General features: G+C 48.1%; 8 protein-coding genes across 8 annotated transcripts; 4 read left to right on the plus strand and 4 right to left on the minus strand.

Annotated features, from left to right (window-relative positions):
* Window positions 1–18: 18 nt before the first annotated feature.
* Window positions 19–1,069, plus strand: HD556DRAFT_1329640 (HIT-like domain-containing protein). Its single transcript, XM_041301670.1, has 3 exons — window positions 19–416; window positions 471–624; window positions 688–1,069. Exons 1-3 carry the CDS (start codon window positions 61–63, stop codon window positions 973–975), a joined length of 798 nt encoding a protein of 265 aa, XP_041166033.1. The 5' UTR covers window positions 19–60; the 3' UTR covers window positions 976–1,069.
* Window positions 1,070–1,095: 26 nt separating this feature from the next.
* HD556DRAFT_600873 (uncharacterized protein) lies at window positions 1,096–2,907 on the plus strand. The gene is made up of 8 exons (XM_041311060.1): window positions 1,096–1,323; window positions 1,385–1,407; window positions 1,458–1,602; window positions 1,653–1,674; window positions 1,730–1,996; window positions 2,055–2,115; window positions 2,167–2,188; window positions 2,238–2,907. Exons 1-8 carry the CDS (start codon window positions 1,258–1,260, stop codon window positions 2,787–2,789), a joined length of 1,158 nt encoding a protein of 385 aa, XP_041166034.1. The 5' UTR covers window positions 1,096–1,257; the 3' UTR covers window positions 2,790–2,907.
* On the minus strand, window positions 2,803–5,136 carry HD556DRAFT_600762 (putative oxidoreductase C terminal-domain-containing protein). The gene is made up of 10 exons (XM_041311057.1): window positions 4,678–5,136; window positions 4,560–4,627; window positions 4,455–4,497; window positions 4,028–4,402; window positions 3,832–3,975; window positions 3,581–3,775; window positions 3,426–3,530; window positions 3,274–3,376; window positions 3,148–3,223; window positions 2,803–3,092 (listed from the first exon to the last, which is right to left on the minus strand). The coding sequence occupies exons 1-10, from the start codon at window positions 4,845–4,847 to the stop codon at window positions 2,968–2,970; spliced, it is 1,404 nt and encodes a 467-aa protein (XP_041166035.1). The 5' UTR covers window positions 4,848–5,136; the 3' UTR covers window positions 2,803–2,967.
* HD556DRAFT_600779 (uncharacterized protein) lies at window positions 5,073–5,774 on the minus strand. Its single transcript, XM_041311058.1, has 3 exons — window positions 5,712–5,774; window positions 5,523–5,659; window positions 5,073–5,460 (listed from the first exon to the last, which is right to left on the minus strand). The coding sequence occupies exons 1-3, from the start codon at window positions 5,715–5,717 to the stop codon at window positions 5,298–5,300; spliced, it is 306 nt and encodes a 101-aa protein (XP_041166036.1). The 5' UTR covers window positions 5,718–5,774; the 3' UTR covers window positions 5,073–5,297.
* Window positions 5,775–5,934: 160 nt separating this feature from the next.
* Window positions 5,935–8,352, plus strand: HD556DRAFT_1329652 (uncharacterized protein). The gene is made up of 3 exons (XM_041301671.1): window positions 5,935–6,618; window positions 6,668–6,942; window positions 7,016–8,352. The coding sequence occupies exons 1-3, from the start codon at window positions 6,007–6,009 to the stop codon at window positions 7,941–7,943; spliced, it is 1,815 nt and encodes a 604-aa protein (XP_041166037.1). The 5' UTR covers window positions 5,935–6,006; the 3' UTR covers window positions 7,944–8,352.
* On the plus strand, window positions 8,353–8,896 carry HD556DRAFT_1329655 (uncharacterized protein). Its single transcript, XM_041301672.1, has 3 exons — window positions 8,353–8,500; window positions 8,557–8,678; window positions 8,739–8,896. Exons 1-2 carry the CDS (start codon window positions 8,396–8,398, stop codon window positions 8,674–8,676), a joined length of 225 nt encoding a protein of 74 aa, XP_041166038.1. The 5' UTR covers window positions 8,353–8,395; the 3' UTR covers window positions 8,677–8,678; window positions 8,739–8,896.
* HD556DRAFT_1329656 (uncharacterized protein) lies at window positions 8,897–13,106 on the minus strand. The gene is made up of 13 exons (XM_041301673.1): window positions 11,956–13,106; window positions 11,362–11,906; window positions 11,221–11,311; window positions 10,991–11,174; window positions 10,614–10,937; window positions 10,478–10,551; window positions 10,326–10,426; window positions 10,187–10,275; window positions 9,970–10,133; window positions 9,840–9,914; window positions 9,661–9,787; window positions 9,546–9,606; window positions 8,897–9,492 (listed from the first exon to the last, which is right to left on the minus strand). The coding sequence occupies exons 1-13, from the start codon at window positions 13,045–13,047 to the stop codon at window positions 8,949–8,951; spliced, it is 3,471 nt and encodes a 1,156-aa protein (XP_041166039.1). The 5' UTR covers window positions 13,048–13,106; the 3' UTR covers window positions 8,897–8,948.
* A 74-nt stretch (window positions 13,107–13,180) lies between these two features.
* On the minus strand, window positions 13,181–16,970 carry HD556DRAFT_1329658 (Utp21 specific WD40 associated putative domain-containing protein). The gene is made up of 15 exons (XM_041301674.1): window positions 16,606–16,970; window positions 16,442–16,542; window positions 16,270–16,390; window positions 16,084–16,219; window positions 15,805–16,034; window positions 15,574–15,752; window positions 15,337–15,523; window positions 15,048–15,283; window positions 14,748–14,999; window positions 14,498–14,692; window positions 14,258–14,445; window positions 14,105–14,208; window positions 13,908–14,053; window positions 13,650–13,857; window positions 13,181–13,594 (listed from the first exon to the last, which is right to left on the minus strand). The coding sequence occupies exons 1-15, from the start codon at window positions 16,892–16,894 to the stop codon at window positions 13,275–13,277; spliced, it is 2,892 nt and encodes a 963-aa protein (XP_041166040.1). The 5' UTR covers window positions 16,895–16,970; the 3' UTR covers window positions 13,181–13,274.
* Window positions 16,971–16,990: the final 20 nt, after the last annotated feature.

Here is a 16,990-nt window from a genome sequence, read left to right on the forward strand (position 1 = left end):
TCTTCGTGACAGCCGGCTCACCAACTCCCCTAACGCAACGCCGAGAGTGTGAGGCACATTATGTCCAGCGCCAACATGACCATTTTTCGCGCCTACGCGCAAAAGTCAAATCCTGCCAGTTTGCCTCCATCAGTTCTCTTTTCACATTCCGAGACGTGTTTGACGGTTTTTGATGCATTTCCAAAATCGATCTTCCATTTTCTCGTTATACCTCGTGTCAGGCCACCCTTCAATGTGTACCAACTCGCCAATCTACGTTCATTGCTCAAATGCGAGAAAAACTGTGTCAAGGAACTCCTCACAGATCTAAGCCGAGAAGCGAACAATGTCAAGAAAATGATTGAAAGTGAGATGTTCAAGAAGTATGGATTCAAGTGGGAAATATGGATGGGCTTCCATGCAATACCTAGCATGGAGTAAGTCTCGATTGGTTAATATTCTGACGCACTCATATATATATGTGATTCTAGACACCTCCATCTCCACGTACTTTCTGCTGACCTATGTTCTCCGAGAATGAAGTTGAAGAAACACTACAATTCCTTCCATCCGAAGCGCGGCTTTTTTATTCATCTGAGCGATGTTCTCTCTTGGTTCGATGCCGACCCGTCGTATTATAAAACAGTGAGTTGTTTGTACTTCGCTGCCGTACATTCTTTGCGGCGTTGACTGCTGCCATGACTCTAGACCTCTCAACTCAAGAAGAGTGAATATGAGCCTTTACTGAAGGAAGATCTCTCTTGCTGGAAATGCGATCGCAACCTTTCGAACATGCCTAAATTGAAGTCACACTTGCAAGAGGAATTCGACAAACTGTTCCTTCAAGAGAAGGCAAAGGTAGAAAGAGAGAGGAAACGTTCCGATGATCTTGCACAAACATCTTCATCCCAAATATCACTGAATGATGACGATTCGCCGCAGTATGAATTGGTCCGTGGGAGCGATGAGGAGCGAGGACCCCATAGTGAAAACTGAACTTCACTTATGTGCGCCATCCAGTAAGCCGGTCATTGACTCGAAATTTTTCGTACCACATGTTTTCTGTAACTCTAATTCTACGATTTTCCGAACTTCGCGCGAGATACTGCGTCGGACGCCGTGGCATATCATTCAGATTTCGATTTCACCCGATAAAGTCTATTTTTTGCGATTCTGGTCGGGCTGTCAGTATCATGGGATCCCCAGGCGCCCCGCCTTCCGATAGATATATAAACTGGCTGCAAGAGAAATGAGTTAACATCAGCTTTGACAGAAATTATGACATCCTTCACACTTCGCTGGGGCATCATCTCTACGGGTTGGATCGCAGAACAAGTTGTTTCGGTGAGAAAATAGAACTTCGTATCATGATCGCGTGAGTTATTGACCCCTGTTTGCCATCAAGGATTTGCTTGTTGATCCTACCACGTACGAGCGCATGTATTTTCTTTGAAATTGGGACTGATGAGTTTCCTCAGGCGTGATACCAATGATGTGGTGCACAAAGTGACTGCTGTAGGCTCCCGAAGCGTTGAGAAGGCCCAAAAGTTTATCAACGAGTTTGTGAACAGCGACAAGACCGTGAAGGCGTATGGAACGTATGACGAAGTCTATGCAGATAAGGTTCGTGGATCACTTTCGTCGAGTCTATTTGCCTCTTGACATCATTCAAGAATGTAGACGCTATTTACATAGGTATGACTTATCCAAACTATGACCACAAACAAAATCGATATTCGGCCTTACTTAGGTACACCCCACACGTACCATTACACAAACGCTTTGGATGCGCTCAAGGCAAAAAAGCATGTACTATGCGAGAAACCAGTGACCTGCAACGCTGCAGAACTGCGTTCGCTCATCGCAACAGCGAAAGAGAATGGGGTTTTCTTCATGGAGGCACTATGGACGCGTTTTCAGCCACTCGCGAAGGAAGTCAAAGAGCTTATCGACTCCGGTACACTTGGCCTGCCTGTGGTTGTCCATGCTGATTTCTCCGTCGACTTCGGCATTGACAGTGAGTAACCCTGCGGCTTGTATCGCAACATCCGTTTCAACTTGAACGTCGCTTGCAGATTTGCCCCTGACTCACCGCATGCTCGACCCCAAGCTCGGTGGGGGTGCGATTCTTGACCTGTGAGTGCGATATGTTCCCATCGAGCGCCAGTTTAACCTAAAGTGACACAGTGGTCCGTATCCTCTAATCTGGGTATGTGCCGTTGACTACATGGCATCCTCTGCTTAAGTCTATTATGCAGACAATTCTTGCTCTCTACGAGCACCCCGCCAATAAGCGCACCAAACCTTCAAACATCACCGGTACAATGTACAAAACACCGATCACCGGCGTCGACTGCAACACGTCATATATTGTCACCTTCTCTCCCAACTCCAGTACAGGCTCTACTCTCGCTGCACAGGCAGTCCTGAGCTGTAGTATGAACGTAGCGTCCCACAACCCAGGCGTTACCATTCGATTTGAGAAAGGGACTATCATGATCGACGCGCCCGTACCTTGTCCTCTCAGGTATACCGTACAATACTTCAAAGAGGGCAAGCCGGGCGAAATCGCGCGCGAGGATACCCGGACGTTTGAGTACATCGGTTCGGGCTGGCACTTCCAGGCCGATGAGGTTGCACGATGCGTCAGAGACGGGAAGCTTGAGAGTGAACTGTGGAGTCATGACAAGAGCATTTTAGAAATGGAAGTTTTCGATGAGGTGAGTTTGCATAACTGGGTTCCCCTGTCCAAGTTCTGGTCTGATCCATGCGTCGCAGGTTCGCCGCCAGGGAGGCTACAAATTTCCTGACGGCATTGAGAAGGTGCTACTATAGGATTGTCATGAAATCGGTCGGGAAAGGAACAATAAAACCACAAGGCATTATGTAAGTTGTCCACACCACCATCTATACTATTTACAATACTACTTTACAACGAGTCAGAACGATATTTTCGCTCCAAGATTCCCAGTCCAGGTATGTGCCATCTTATTCAGCCTCGCCTTCCTCTTCAAACACAGTGGCAGCAGCTTTGCTTGCGGCAAGTCTAGTAGCACGAGAACGCTCGCTGGCCTCCCGGATGGCCCACGTAAGTTCGTAAGTTCTGCAAGCGTCTGCAACGAATAACGTCAGATCGTGAATGAGTGACAAGTCTACCTGAAAATGTACCTTCGTAGGAGCTCAGGATCTGAGCAGCCTCAGGGTCCTCTTCGATGTCCTCGATGATGTCAATCCAGTTGGATACCTGAGTCATGTATGTGCCTCGAGTTCCTCTTCAAGGATGTCACTACTCACCTCGGAGAAGAATGGGTCGTCATCGGGGAAGGTATACATTTGTTCGTGATCATCGCCGGGCTTGCGGACATACAACGTAGGCTGAACGTAAGGGTTGACGAGCCTAGGAATATCATGAGAGGGTGATGCAGTAAGGTTGAATAGGAGCATACTTGAGGGAGTAGCCATCGGCATGGACCTCGAGCTCACAGCTGTAGTTGTGCCCTTGGAGGGTCACAGTGTGAATGAAACTGCCAACCGCACCGGAATCATACTTCCTATTATCATGTTAGCATCTAGCTTCTCGAACACAACAACCCATCTTTACCAAGTAGCTGCAGTAACACGGGGAATCCTGTTCTCCGGGGCAATCTTGCTTTCGTCAACTTGCACCTTGGAGAGATGGCCAGCATTCTCGTCCCAGTCAAGGGAATGAGCGGCGACGGAGGCTATGTCAACTTCCCCACCAAAGTACCGCGAGAGATCGCAGAAATGGGTCCCCTGCTCGATAACGGGACCAGCACTAATGAATTAAAGTCAGTTAATGACTTACACATTCTAGACCAGAACTCAGCTCACCTCTTGGATTTATCCCACCAGTCAGGTTTCGCGATCGCCTCGTAAGCACACGCATAACGAGCAATTGTGACCATCACAGTAAGCCCGTTCTCCTGGATGATCTGCTTCATCTTCTGAACAGCTTTCAGGTACCTTAGCATGTACCTGTGCAGGATAGGTTCATTTCATTTGTTGAGCCAACTGTCTATAAACGTACCCGACGGAACATATGGCGCCAGAGTCGGAGATCGCCTTTGAAATCTGGAAGGACTGCTCCAGCTCATGCTTTGGACCGGTCGCTATGGGCTTCTCCATGAAGATGGCCACGCCAGGGAAGTATTTCAGAATTTGCATCTCAATGTCGCGACCCGGTTGGAGGGTTCCGCGGAACATTGGAGGAGAACCGACGACAATGGCGCGAGGACGGTCCTTTTGGGACATGTTCTTAACAAAGTCCTCGAGGGTCTTGAACACACGCGTTGCCTGGTACGCGGAAATGACGAAGGAGTCGCATTTCTTTTGGAGAACGGCAGTTGCACGCTCGATCGCAGGATCGATGAGGGCAACTACTTTAAGACGCAGACCGAGCTTACTGTGATGGTTTTTAGGTGGCAGAGCATGTGGAGACAAGGGGGAGGACTTACTGCTCGAAGCGGAAAGAGTGATTCCAGGGTCCTTCATCGGATCCTGGGGTAGCGGGGATGAGTCAGGTACCCGCAAGGTACGGATATGACACTAGCAGAACTCACCAAACATGATATTTCCTGCACCGATAAAGACGACATTGAAATCATTGGTGCCGCCAACATGCGTAGTTCTATTGGAGAAATATCAGTGATCGGATCATACAAATTGGAGGGTACTGACTTATCCATCGGAATCAGCCTCGATGGGTCGATAGAAGGGCGTCTGGATTGACCAGGTGAATATCCTGATCCACGCCTATCGGGAGGCCTTCGTTCTGAGCCTCGACGAGAGGCAGGCTGTTTTGTGGAGGTCATCTCAAGGGTTGACGAAAGTCTGCGTGTGGAGGCCATCCTGTCGATTTTGAGATAACGACGGGGGGATCGGAATGGATGGAGTAAGTGGAAAGCTGCACTCTTTATAGCAGTGTGGAGAAGATAGGACCAATTAGTAATATGTGCGCAGACGCACTATATAGTACGAGGAACAATTGCAACGAGACGGCAGGCGCCAGGACATCACTACGGTACACACGCCGGCAGCGCTGTTGCTTATTCGCACCCTGTCACCGGTACCCGGTATGTGCACGACCGTGGTCCCATTGTAAACTCGGACCATAAAGCGTGGTGGCATGCACGTTTCGTGTACCTCATCGGATGTAAATCGGATAGTATGTCTAAATAATGCTTATAACAACGACAGGGTAAGGAGAGCAACGATGTGGGAAGAAATGAGGGGTTAAACTGAGTATTGGAGTCCTGGTCTTGCCAGCATATGCAGAATGAATGAAAGAGAGACGAATTCTATGACCTATTGGATTGTGCCGTATTGTTCTGTTGTTGATTCGGAATTCTGCTAGCTAACTCCTGACGTTTGCGTTCAGCAGCTTCTAAGCGAGCAGTCATGGCTCTAAGCTTTTCTTTCAACTTCATCACGTTACTAGCTCGCTTCTGGACTTTCTCGGCCCTGTGAGGTTACCGTGACTGACCGTCCCTGTATTGGGCAATCGAGGATATGATCCGACTCACTGTGGTTCTGAAATTTCTGGACAACCCATGATCGTGTCAAAGGAAAAAGTGAGATCAAGTTCCGCTGGTGGAATCTCTGGGAGAGCAGGAGAAGGACTCGGAGTTTCTGAACGAAGTCTGTACCGTTGAGACGGTGGCTCTAGGCGATCAATTGAAAGGCTGACGATTCAGATGAGCGAATCTATGTACTTGCATATGCTCTCTTTATCGCACCTAGAAGTGTTTACTGAATCCATGCTGAAGAGAGAAATGTCAAACCAACATGATCATCATCAGCCACAACCCTCGAAACCCATGACTATCCAACATCGGTATATAATTCTCACGTATATTTTAAAAAGGAAATATATTCCCATGACTAATTGTCATTCGGAGTTATTAATTACAAGTGGGTCAATGACATTAGCGTTTAGCTTCAGCTCCCTCTTTCCTTTGACCCATTTACTTCCTTTTCTTCGCTGGCGCTGTCGTTGACGACGACTACATGCCAAATTTGATGTCAACCGTCATTGACGGTCACGACGTGCTGGCGGCTAATGACCATATTCTAGGTCACCATGACTCTCACACAAATGACGCCGACATTCACGACCTCAGCATTCCGTCTGCTCACTTTCACAACTCTGTTGGCAGCACCGTCCCTGTATCTATTAATGGATCCCACAATGTGTATTATAACTCTTACGCCGATACGTCCTTCCAGGACATCGGTCCATATCCCTACCCCTTGCAGCAAGGTCATGTGCCGGATGCTCAACTCGACCTTCAATATATCCTGTCCTCGGATATGTCACATCCACACTCCAATGATTTTATACATGATCATCCCCAGTTGCAAACAAAGCACTTCCAACAATCGCAGAATCTTTCTTCCTTAGGTCCTCCTTCTGACCCTGAGTCACAACCTCAGTCCTCTCCCTCAATTTCATCTTCAGCTAGCTTTGCACACGCCCTCCACGATTTGTCACGTTCTCCAGATAATGCTCCAACTCCATATACTCCATCATCACCCCTAAAAGTTGCCAGATACGCTCACGCAATGCTACCGCCCATTGTCCATTCAAGTCCCTCCAATGCTAGAAAGGATGAAACTGATGTGCGTTCTAGTATATTCTGATGTGCCTATCATCTGATGGTTTCCTTAGAGTCGTTCCGTCAACAAACGCCTAAACTCCGGCGCGGCATCACAGGTCGACCCCTATGCGTCCGCATTTTTGCGCGACCAGCTAGGGGAACCAAAATGGAACACGTTTTATGCACGGTTATTCGAACGTAGACTCGGTCCTATCAAGTCTAAGATGCGAGTCAAAACCAAAGGCACCGGAGGCGGTGGACTTAGTACTTCTAGTCCTGGCGCCACAGCAATTGATTTTCTCATCAAAGTCGAAGTCGTCAAAGAAGTGCTGCGCACCTACGTCCCGTGAGTTTCGCCATCATCTCATTGGTGAATTAATTAAAATTAAATGTTTCGCCTTGCTGTGCTCTTTTATCAGACATCCGTACAATCCGCTCAAGTCCCTAGCACATGTATTTCCGGGCTCTCCGTCAGGATCTGTCACCCTGACCCGCTCCACCATCCTAGTTCTATCTGGTTGGTCGAACACACAGTTTTCGTATTGGGCTCGTCGCTCTGAAGGTATTTCTGTCCTAAGAGATCACGACGAGCGTCTGCAATCAGTTGCAATCGCCCTGGAAAAGCGCTTGAGGCAAGGCGGAGTGCTCCAAGACTTACCTGATGACGACGCCTTTAGTTCCCTTACCTATGGCCACGTGGCGGAGTCATCACCAAACGTCACCGGCAAAGGACTTGACATCATCATTGAGGAGGTAAAGAAACGTACTGGACTCAGTCCATTCCTTCGTGGGAAACATTCTTCCCTTGATCCGTTTGGCTCTACCAACGGAGACAAAGATACAGGACCAGGCCCTCCGTCTGGCCCCCCTTCAGGACCTGTGTACATGCCAACCTTTCAGGCAATGGAATATTCTCATTCTCCTCCGGTATCTACGGAACCTCCTCGCCGGCCCAAGAAAAAGAGGCGGACGAGCGCTACTGGGTCAATATCTTCGCATGCCGGTTCCAGCGTAACTCATGCAGAGCTGGTGGTTAGCTCAGGTCAGTTGGGATACGCGATGGAGTCAGGTGTTAAATCCGATATAGCGAATGCGATGTCACCTGATGTGGCGTCGCCAGCTTCGCTTTCGGTATCACGTCCGTTGCCTCGGTCTCTTGGCGTCATAGATGATGCTATTGGTGCCTATCAGCTCCAGACCAACATGATGGATGACCCTGTGGAGACCACCGACAGGGAGTACTTTCCTGTATCGGATTCTCGTTCTGACTTTGATGAATTACGACACAAGCGGCCGTTTTCGTATTCTGACCTTTCCATGGAGACGCGACAGAGGCTCAGCGTCTAGATGATTTGACAAGCTTTATGCCACGATGTGCATTCCGTTTCCAGCCTTTCGGTTTTATGAAGTTCACGTGCCTCTCAGGACTTTTCCACTGCATGCATACTAGCCTTCTGCATGCATATTGCTTCGCTTCTCGCTTCGCTTTCTCGATACTCATCGATCATATGCCCATTCACTTTACCTGATCAGTCTACCCCCGCTCTCTAATTTTTGTACCACTATCAGGAATCATATTCAGAAAACTTATCAATCACCACCCTAGCTACGTACGATACGGATCATATTCTCATTGCAGTACTTTTCTGTGGCTTGTCCACTCGTAGTTTCCCATGTAGTTCTAGAGCATCTTTCGCGCGAAAACCCCAGTTGTAATAACTCACACACAAACACGTTTCCTTGCTTATTACCATTTCGGTGTTAACGTTCACAATTACCGTGACCATGTCTACTGTGTGATGTTGAACATCGGCCATATCATAACGACTTTGACGGCCGCATTCTTTGTCGTTGCAAGCTATGTGATCTTATTCAACACGTTTCTACCGCTCTCTGGTATTCATGTACGTTCTTGGTTAAGATGTCGTCGTGGCACAGATATGAATTGCTGACCTGTTAGGCCCTTGACGTCCTCGCACAAGACACCCATTACAAGTACTTTGCCCTATTCATCATTCCCATGGGCGCATACTTTGTAATTGCAAACTGGGTAGGCTGGCAGTACTACCAGAATTCTTGATTGTGAGTGCTGCTGCTGTTTGCCTCCACCTTCCCTCAACTCATTTTCGATGTGACCGCCAGCATATCCAGAGATAAGGCAGAATTACAGCACACACAACGCACGGCACCAGATATTCGAGCATAAACTTTTGATACAAGTATTGCAAAGTCTAGCCTGTGATGGCGTACTACATGTGCATAAATGGGTGTCCATTGAACGTGGTGCATATCGAGGAAATTGCATGAAATTGAATAAGTTATAAGTAAAAGGACAACATCGGTATCCCATCATCATGGAGGTTCAGGTGTTCGTGACTTTTCCGTTGGGGCTCTTGGCCTCTTCTGCACTTGTCTCAGCTCTTGCCAGAGTCGACTGCGCTCGGGCTCCTCCCTAGGTGTGGAGGTGTAATTTGACCTAGTGGGACTAACTTCCCTAACACGAGAGCTTCTGGACATTGCAGGGCTGATGGCCCGTCTCACCGTGAACCTGGGTCGTACAGGTGAGGACGGTGCCTGGGATGGTGGTATGGAAGTTTTGTTCGATCTCGTCGGACTGGGATCACGGAGTCCCCGACTTGAGGGCTTGACACTCTGGCGGCCAATAGGTTCGGGACGAGCTTGGTTTGTAAGAAGACGTGCAATGCTAGGTCTGCTAACCAAAACAGAAGACCGTGTAGCGGCAGGGCGGCTCGGACCCACTTCTGAGCCTTCCGTTTCGCTCTCTACACGGGTATTTTGACGAGGAAATGGACTGCGACTCGTGCGTGCCGGGGGCTTGGGCGTCGGGTTGGCTCGCCCGGGACTAACGGATGGCAAACGAAGATAGCGAGCACGGCTATTTGAAGGCATTGAACAAAACTGCGCAGTCATGTGGAGGAAAGAACTCACGCTATTTCCTTCAAGTGAGTTTTCGTTTTGTAGGCTTGGTGCCACTTTTCGAATAGTCGATCTGGATTACGAAGGTCATTCATTGCATATGATCGTCGGATAAATAAAATCTCACTGAGGACGGCATCGTTATGAGTCTCTCGTGCTCTTTTAGCCAGAAGTGCCTGCGGCATAGCAGCTCTCCAGATAGCCCAATACCTCATCTTGGTTCGTGAGGCTTGGAAGCGGATGGCTGGGAGAGACTGAAAGGGTGTTAACATATGTGTTATTGTTAGAAAGAAAGAAAAAACATACCCGAGTCTTCGAATGCCAAATACCAAACGTACGGAAGAGAAGATTCTTTTGATTCTGAAGGGCTATCTGGCGTAGCTATTGTTTTCGGAGTTATGGAGGTATGCTTTGTTGAGGATGCCACAGAACTCACAAGGGGTCGAAGTTTCTCATCCATATACCGTTCTCTCCACCTGTTCCAAGCAACCTGCACATTTGCCCGGTCAAATTCGAGTTCCTTTTCACGTAAAGTAACGCGTTTGTGACGTCGAGCACGGGCCGCCATCAGCCAGCGATGGAACATCCGGCGAACGCTCTCTACAGTGCAAGAGTTAAACGACCAGCTAGATGACCTCGAACTAAGTACTGACCAGCCCGTTTGATATCAAGATGACTCTCCATGAGGCTCAGGTCTTCAACGTGGCGCAAACATATGTTCTTCCACTTCTTGAAGGCGAAGCTGAGGAAAAGGTCAGATGCGTTTTTATAGAGATGCAGAAGGTCGCGTACACTGTTAGTGCGTGGGCGCTCTTCTGGCTGACTTCCAGTTCCCGCAACTTGATTTCAATGACACGGTTGGTCCAGAGTCTTAGAGCATCCCGTTTTATTCGCTATAATACAATTAGACTGAATTTCAAAGCTTGAAAAATCGTCTGACTTGCCAGAGATACGAGGTCATCTATTTGCTGCGCTGCCAGCCGGCGGAATCGCATTCTTTGATATTTCTGGTGCCATGCTTCAGGTGAAATGAAAATATTAGAAACCAACTAAATCAGATCAAAGATGCGTCAACTTTACCTGTCATGAAAGTGCGAAGTCGACGAATCTCGAGGTGTTCGAGTTTCTTCTGCCTTTGGCGTTCCTCAAACTTGACCTTCCAGGCTTTCAAAATCCTTCGCTGAAGAATGAAGTTCTCCACGAATCGAGCTTGTTTCAACAGCTTCATCTTCGCCCTCAGCTGGATGCGCCACTTGAGTAGCGCATCATACTGCACACGAGCAAGGTTGCGTTGAACAGCGAAGGCACGGCGGTTTTGGTAAATTGTATAGACCTGATGCCAAGTTCGCAGAGCAGAAGAGACAGTATATGAATCGGAGCGCATGGAGAATGCGAGAGCATAATCTATCTCGTCGTTAAAGATCCCTGGGATAATCTGATTGCTAAATTAAACTCACCTTCAAGATGCTTGCGTTCTCTTATGCGATCTTTCCAAACAGCCATTGAATTTTTCACTAGACGCATGTCTCTCACCCTTTCGAGCAGTTTCCCGCGTTCGCGAGCCTTCCAGACCCTGGTGACGGCTCGGAGCAAAAAAACATCTTGACGAGCGAGATATTTGTCGGCACGCTTTTCCGTGACCTACTAAAATGAGTATTGTTCGAAATTATTGAGTGAGGGAACGTACACGCATTCGATCTCTGGTAGTTTTCCATCTGCTTATTGCTCGTTTTAAGATAGCAACATCGCGATAGGCACCCGCTGTCTGGCGCTCACGGCTACAAGAGGTGTTGGCTGTCTGAACGTGAAGAAAACCATATCAACTTACGTCTGCTTCTTCCACAAGTCCATCATGATTCCTTTGATTCTGAGTGCTGTTTTGTGTGCAACGGTTTTTTCAGCATCTCTGGCAGCCATGATTTTTTTCCAGTGCTTCCACGCTCTATGAGCAGCGCTCCCCTTGATCCTGTGAGCAAACTCGTCTGCAGCGGAATCCATGCGATCTAGCTTCAACAAAGAGTTTCTCCATCGCAGGAAGAACCGTGCAACTATACGCTCATTGTACTGCAATTCGTTTAGAATAGAGCGGTGGGACTGTTGCCATTTGACCCATGCATCTTTGACAAGTTTAATTTCATGCCTTTCGCGAACCGTCTTCATCTTGGCGCGCATGTCATGACGCCACTGTAACTGCTTTTTCTGCTTATGCTTCGCACCCCAAACACCAAGGGCAAAACGAAGGCAGCGCGCATCGGCAATGGAGGCAGCGCGAGCGTGCATTTCAAGGCGCGTGGCAGTAGCATTCCGCCAGGAGCGTAATGAAGAACCTAGGATTACATTATCTCGAGCCTGAGCAACTTGTTCGTTCGTTGTCTAGATTGAAGTATTACCATCTGATTAAATCACAATTAAAAATACCTACCACTAGCCACTGGTAACCGAGAACCCAAATTTCCCAACAGTGTTCAAGGAGTTTGTCTTCACGGAACTTATCAGCATCTTCTTCGTCTCGTGACACCTTAATTTTCTGCCACGCTTCATCTTCATTTATCACGCTTCCCTTGCGCGTGCGACCCTTTGTAAATTCAATCGCATTGACTGCTACGGAGTTTTGAATCGGTGACGATGCAGGAAGTATCAGCTGACCCCGTGCTTTTTGAGGGACAGGCGTTGCAACAGCAGCGCGATAAGATGGCGGAGTAGTTGATAAAGAGCCTGGTACATCACCACCGTCAGTGGTGTCTGACATTCCTTCCCACACAGCTGGCTGATGATGACCAGCGGCTGCTTGAGGACGGGGCGTAGATACACGTGTAAGAGCAGGTGGAAGGATACTGTTCGAAGGGCGGCTTGCATGCGTCCTTGTGACCCGTGTCAATTGTACTGATGCGTTGGGACGTGTAGCCTGGCTCAGGCGCGTGAGGGGGCGAGGAGGGGCCTGTTCGGATTCGGCATCAGAAAGAGGGGTTTCTGTTTCTGTTGCAGAAAAATCCTGTTCCTGGTCTTGGTCTTGGTGAGAGTGGAGGGTAAACACATCGTCATCCTCGTCGCGGACAGGTGTTGCGAGACGGGCAGTCAATCTTGCAGGCTTCGAAGTCGGAATGGGTACTTTGGCAGACATCGTAGGGATTGGAACTCTCGAGGGGCCGCTATAACCATACTGTTGTTTCACCCCCTCCCATTTGTGATTCCAGCTTGATCCTCGGAGTTTGCAGAGCTCCAGCAGCCTCCCGTAATGCACTGTCTCCGTCTGGCTATCCCAGCCCCGATCGTGCAGTTCATCGTTGTACGCCTTTAGTCCAGAGAGAAACGAGGTAGCATTTGGGGGTATTCTTTTGACAACTGCATCAAAAAACTCGACTTCTGCAGACGTCAGGTTGTGTAGTTCAGATTTTGAGACCGCCGACCCGCGGGAGACATCGGATATTGTTGCCTGGAGAGATACTGACGAGCGTTGAGCTGCAACGAGAGGCTTCGCGGGCGAGGATGTGTTAGTTGGCTTGAAGCCGGGCATATAGACAAAATGGAGCTGTTAGTGATGGTACATCGACCAAACGTGGCATCTGATGATCAACAAAATGCAGACGCGTTCGCGACACAGGCACGTGCAAGTCCACATTTACGTAATATCAAATGGACTTGTGGAATCTGGATCAACTTTAAAATTTGAAGCTTGCTATCAAAGTGGTACAATTCGCTGCCTCTTGTTTATTTTGTGTGCTTGTAGTTAGGGGACACTGTCTATTGTATATCCCGAACAAAACCGAGTGTGCCGAGCGACGAAGCCAGTAAATCCAACACTCGCCCACTCTCTTTCTTCTGCACTTTCACGAGTTCCTCTAACTCAGTCCGCAGATCCTCATTTTCGATAATCACGTCTGCATGGATTCGCAGGACGACATTTTGTAGTGCCTGCACAGCTTCAAAGTCAAGGTGCGACTGCAGGCGTCGCTTGATGGCACGAAGAAATTGTTTGAGGCTGTTGAACGCTAACAAGCGCAACTCCAAATCAATTGCCGCCGGCGAGAGGCTCTTGATGTAGTCGAACAACGCATCATTCGCTGGAAGAAGCCTGAGTGATCAATATGAACGACTTGCGAGCGGAAAGAATCATACAGCTGCTATTTTTATCTGACTCGACCAGCAACTTTTGTAACGTGCTTTGCGAGTTCGCAGCGATTTTGTCAAGTCTGCGGGTGTGTTTGTCCTGCGTCTCTTGCTTCTTCTCCTCGATCGCAAAGCGATGCTCGACGCCCGGTAACGTAGGTAAGAAGAACGGTGCATGTTCAGGTTTCTTCGGTGGCTCTTTTGGTTTATTCCGTTGCTACAAAATAATTAATTCTAGTGCAAAACAACAAACAGACGAGTGCAAACCTGTATAACCTCCAAATTCAGCAGCGTCTGCCAACGTGCACGAGGGAGTAACGTTAATGTCACAAGATCTCCATCTAATTGAGATGGCGTCGAGAAGACGTCTGCGGGCTTATCTTCTACCCCCAGTTTTTCCAAAGCTTCTAATGCTGGATATAAATCAGCGATTATGCATAAAATCGAATAAACGAATAATTCACCTTCATCTTCTTCAGACCCTTGCATCGAAGGAAGCGCAACTTCCGCAATATCGTCTTCTGAAATTGCACGGAATGCAACCTCAGAGTATTGAGACCGATTTGCCCTATCCAGAGTTATCAACTGAGATAAGAAGTTGGTACGTAGCATCTCACCAGAGGAAAATGCCAACGCTGTCAACGTGTGTAGTGGCCAAAAAGTCATTTGTCGGCGAGAACGCAATGCTCGTGGCAACACTAGGTGTGCGGAACGCATTTATTAGCTGACCAGTGGGTATATCGAATGTCCGTATCACAGAGTCCAACGATGTGACCACTATCCAGCGAGAATCTGACGAAAATGCCTGTTACTGCTTCAGCAAAGTTCTGAAATCCAACGTAATGTCCGCAACCCACAATGTCAAGTATTCGACCATGGACGCCACACGCTAGTTCTCTGACGACTCGACGAGTCTCGATATCAATGATTCGAACGACCATATCATCGCAGACGACTGCAAGTAATCCAGAGTCTCGTTGTAACATCATCGAACTAGCTGGAGTTGGTAAAACCATCACTTGGTCCAGAGTGCAGGTGTGGAAGTCAAAGAACTATAACCATCAGTCATTTCGAGTCGGAAGCGGTGAAAGCAGCAAGAATTCTCACATTCACAGTGCCATCTGAAGTAGTGGCAATGACTGCGCGGTTCAGAGCATCTGATGCCAGGCCAGTAATACTGCGCTGGCTGGCTTTTGATTTCGTCATGGACGAAAGCTCAAGACGATCAATCACGGCTTGAGGGCAAGGTCCAACCTTGAACGACTTTCGCTTCAACCCAGACTGCATGTTCCACATGTGTATCTCTCCGGTTGAAGATCCCGCAAGACCGAAATTTCCACAAGCAGTAACACAAACACACTAAATTACAGGATGAGGATACAGAATGAAGCAAGAAAGACGACGTACCTTTACAACACCTGAGGGAGACTTCCTTTTGGAACTCTCGGCGGAGTTGAACGTGTGCTTTCCAACGCGCTTGTTGAGTACTGTCCAGGACCGCACACACATCTCATCAGCATGTGCAGTTAAAACGTCATCCCAGTCCTTGGATCGTGTCGAGGAACAAGAAATGGAGGTGATAGGAGGGAATTTCAACGAAGTAAGAGGTTTAGACAGAGTCGTAGCTTTCCGTGCGAGAGATCCTGCGCAAATTCAGGTTAGCCATTAATAACACCATTGTGCACTCGATACCCACCTTGCGACATTTCGTATGACCTCGAATCTCGAACAACAGAAATATACCGTAGGGTACGGTCTGCTGATGCAGATAGCAATTGTTTACCATCTTCGCCATAAAACCGAATGAGATGTGGGGGTGCATGATGACCAGATCTGAATTTCAGGAGTCGAGGAACAGCGGTAGGGGATTCGTACAACCATTGCTATTTGACGATCATCAGTGATGAATAGACTTGCTTGTTCTTATAACTACCTTGACGCTGTTATCCTCACCTGAGCTGATGAGGACAGGCTGTCCAGGGACCCACTCAAGTGCACTAACAGCACCATCATGTGCACCCCGGATGAGGTGCAGAAGCCGGCCTCCAGAATCTAGATCCCAGAGGGCTATGTGTCCAGATGACGAGGCAGACGCCAGAATCGGGTGACCATCTAGTATGCAGCAAGATCAGAATTGAGTTAGCTCATGCTTATAGCAACGTACCACTCCGGAAAGATAAAGCTTTGATTCCACCATTATCCATGTACATTCTCATCAGCCGCTCATCAGCACGAACGTCGTACACAGATATTTCTCCTGACATAAAACCAACGCCAACCACATCAATAGCAGGGGACTGCGTTAATGCTGTGATGGGGCTTGACAATGAGTTCATATGCTGCTGAGATGGTAATGTGCGCAATTGAGAATTAGAAAATTTGTGTATACAAGTCCTGTAATAGCCATTGAATCCAAGTAATAGATTGCAGATATTCAACTCACTGTGTACGGATGTTCCAAAGTTGCATATCGCCCTCCTTGCTGGCAACCAAAACTTTGTTCAGATATGTAGCAGGATGGAGAATTGATGTAGCAGTGAACCCAATATCAAACTGAATAGTTGTAGATAGGGCTTGTTCTGAAGTAATTATGAAACAAATACTGGAGGTGATCGAGTAGAAAGCGCACCATTGGTCGATACCTCCCATATTAGCATCCGCGCACCATCTTCCGTCAATGCAAGCAACTGAGTACCAAATAGAATGACAAATGCTAAGGGGGTCTGGAGCGGATTCGACACGCGTGAAACCTGTAACTAAGTCAAAAAAAAAAAGTACGTGGAACATCTGAAAGCTCCTACCTCTTTTCCTCGGACATATTTGATTACATGTACGCCAGACGCTGCCCAAACAGCATCTCCATCCATAACTAGGCACGAAATAGGGTCTTGAACTTCCGGACCTGTGTACCATTACACAGGAAAATCAAGCATGCCTTCTGACTTGAAACGTACCAATAACTTACCCACAAATAACAGGCCCATCTTACCCCCCTCCCATAACGCCCATGATCTGCCGAGACAGGTCAAAATGTGTATCCGGGGCCCCTCAGTTGCATCCTTGTAAGAACGGGTTTGTATATAGAATGGTATATGGTTTGTGATTAGACCCAGAGCGCGGAATGGTGCAAACAATATAGGCACTCTGGGCAGGTGAGTGGGACTTGTCGCACGTTTGCGTTTTGTGCTGCTGCGAATCCTTTTGCGAGGGCGAGCTTCTATCATCTCCGCATCTTCGTTATTCCGAGCAGCCATAGACACACTGATCGCCTGCGCTAGACTAGCAGTAGATGGACAAAAGACCGACGAGAGTGACTAGTACCAGTGAAGGATCGCAAAAATGAAATTACT

This window comes from Suillus plorans, assembly GCF_016647745.1.
Source record: "Suillus plorans strain S12 chromosome Unknown HD556scaffold_4, whole genome shotgun sequence".
Taxonomy (NCBI): Eukaryota; Fungi; Basidiomycota; class Agaricomycetes; order Boletales; family Suillaceae; genus Suillus; species Suillus plorans.

What these genes read in the sequence shown, in the direction of transcription:
- HD556DRAFT_1329640 (XM_041301670.1), top strand. Translation starts at nt 61, where the DNA reads ATGTCCAGCGCCAACATGACCATTTTTCGCGCCTACGCGCAAAAGTCA. An exon ending in CATGCAATACCTAGCATGGA is followed by an intron (nt 417 to 470) that starts GTAAGTCTCGAT and finishes ATGTGATTCTAG; the next exon opens with ACACCTCCATCTCCACGTAC. An exon ending in ACCCGTCGTATTATAAAACA is followed by an intron (nt 625 to 687) that starts GTGAGTTGTTTG and finishes CCATGACTCTAG; the next exon opens with ACCTCTCAACTCAAGAAGAG.
- HD556DRAFT_600873 (XM_041311060.1), top strand. Translation starts at nt 1,258, where the DNA reads ATGACATCCTTCACACTTCGCTGGGGCATCATCTCTACGGGTTGGATC. An exon ending in TGTAGACGCTATTTACATAG is followed by an intron (nt 1,675 to 1,729) that starts GTATGACTTATC and finishes GGCCTTACTTAG; the next exon opens with GTACACCCCACACGTACCAT. An exon ending in GTCCGTATCCTCTAATCTGG is followed by an intron (nt 2,189 to 2,237) that starts GTATGTGCCGTT and finishes TCTATTATGCAG; the next exon opens with ACAATTCTTGCTCTCTACGA.
- HD556DRAFT_600762 (XM_041311057.1), bottom strand. Translation starts at nt 4,847, where the DNA reads ATGGCCTCCACACGCAGACTTTCGTCAACCCTTGAGATGACCTCCACA. An exon ending in GGCGCCATATGTTCCGTCGG is followed by an intron (nt 3,976 to 4,027) that starts GTACGTTTATAG and finishes TATCCTGCACAG; the next exon opens with GTACATGCTAAGGTACCTGA. An exon ending in GCCGATGGCTACTCCCTCAA is followed by an intron (nt 3,377 to 3,425) that starts GTATGCTCCTAT and finishes TGATATTCCTAG; the next exon opens with GCTCGTCAACCCTTACGTTC.
- HD556DRAFT_600779 (XM_041311058.1), bottom strand. An exon ending in CCAGAAATTTCAGAACCACA is followed by an intron (nt 5,461 to 5,522) that starts GTGAGTCGGATC and finishes GTAACCTCACAG; the next exon opens with GGCCGAGAAAGTCCAGAAGC.
- HD556DRAFT_1329652 (XM_041301671.1), top strand. Translation starts at nt 6,007, where the DNA reads ATGCCAAATTTGATGTCAACCGTCATTGACGGTCACGACGTGCTGGCG. An exon ending in CTAGAAAGGATGAAACTGAT is followed by an intron (nt 6,619 to 6,667) that starts GTGCGTTCTAGT and finishes TGGTTTCCTTAG; the next exon opens with AGTCGTTCCGTCAACAAACG. An exon ending in GTGCTGCGCACCTACGTCCC is followed by an intron (nt 6,943 to 7,015) that starts GTGAGTTTCGCC and finishes CTCTTTTATCAG; the next exon opens with ACATCCGTACAATCCGCTCA.
- HD556DRAFT_1329655 (XM_041301672.1), top strand. Translation starts at nt 8,396, where the DNA reads ATGTTGAACATCGGCCATATCATAACGACTTTGACGGCCGCATTCTTT. An exon ending in TACCGCTCTCTGGTATTCAT is followed by an intron (nt 8,501 to 8,556) that starts GTACGTTCTTGG and finishes CTGACCTGTTAG; the next exon opens with GCCCTTGACGTCCTCGCACA.
- HD556DRAFT_1329656 (XM_041301673.1), bottom strand. Translation starts at nt 13,047, where the DNA reads ATGCCCGGCTTCAAGCCAACTAACACATCCTCGCCCGCGAAGCCTCTC. An exon ending in GACTTGTGGAAGAAGCAGAC is followed by an intron (nt 11,312 to 11,361) that starts GTAAGTTGATAT and finishes CACCTCTTGTAG; the next exon opens with CCGTGAGCGCCAGACAGCGG. An exon ending in ATGAGAAACTTCGACCCCTT is followed by an intron (nt 9,915 to 9,969) that starts GTGAGTTCTGTG and finishes CGAAAACAATAG; the next exon opens with CTACGCCAGATAGCCCTTCA.
- HD556DRAFT_1329658 (XM_041301674.1), bottom strand. Translation starts at nt 16,894, where the DNA reads ATGGCTGCTCGGAATAACGAAGATGCGGAGATGATAGAAGCTCGCCCT. An exon ending in GATGGGCCTGTTATTTGTGG is followed by an intron (nt 16,543 to 16,605) that starts GTAAGTTATTGG and finishes AATGGTACACAG; the next exon opens with GTCCGGAAGTTCAAGACCCT. An exon ending in AGCGTTGGCATTTTCCTCTG is followed by an intron (nt 14,209 to 14,257) that starts GTGAGATGCTAC and finishes AACTCTGGATAG; the next exon opens with GGCAAATCGGTCTCAATACT.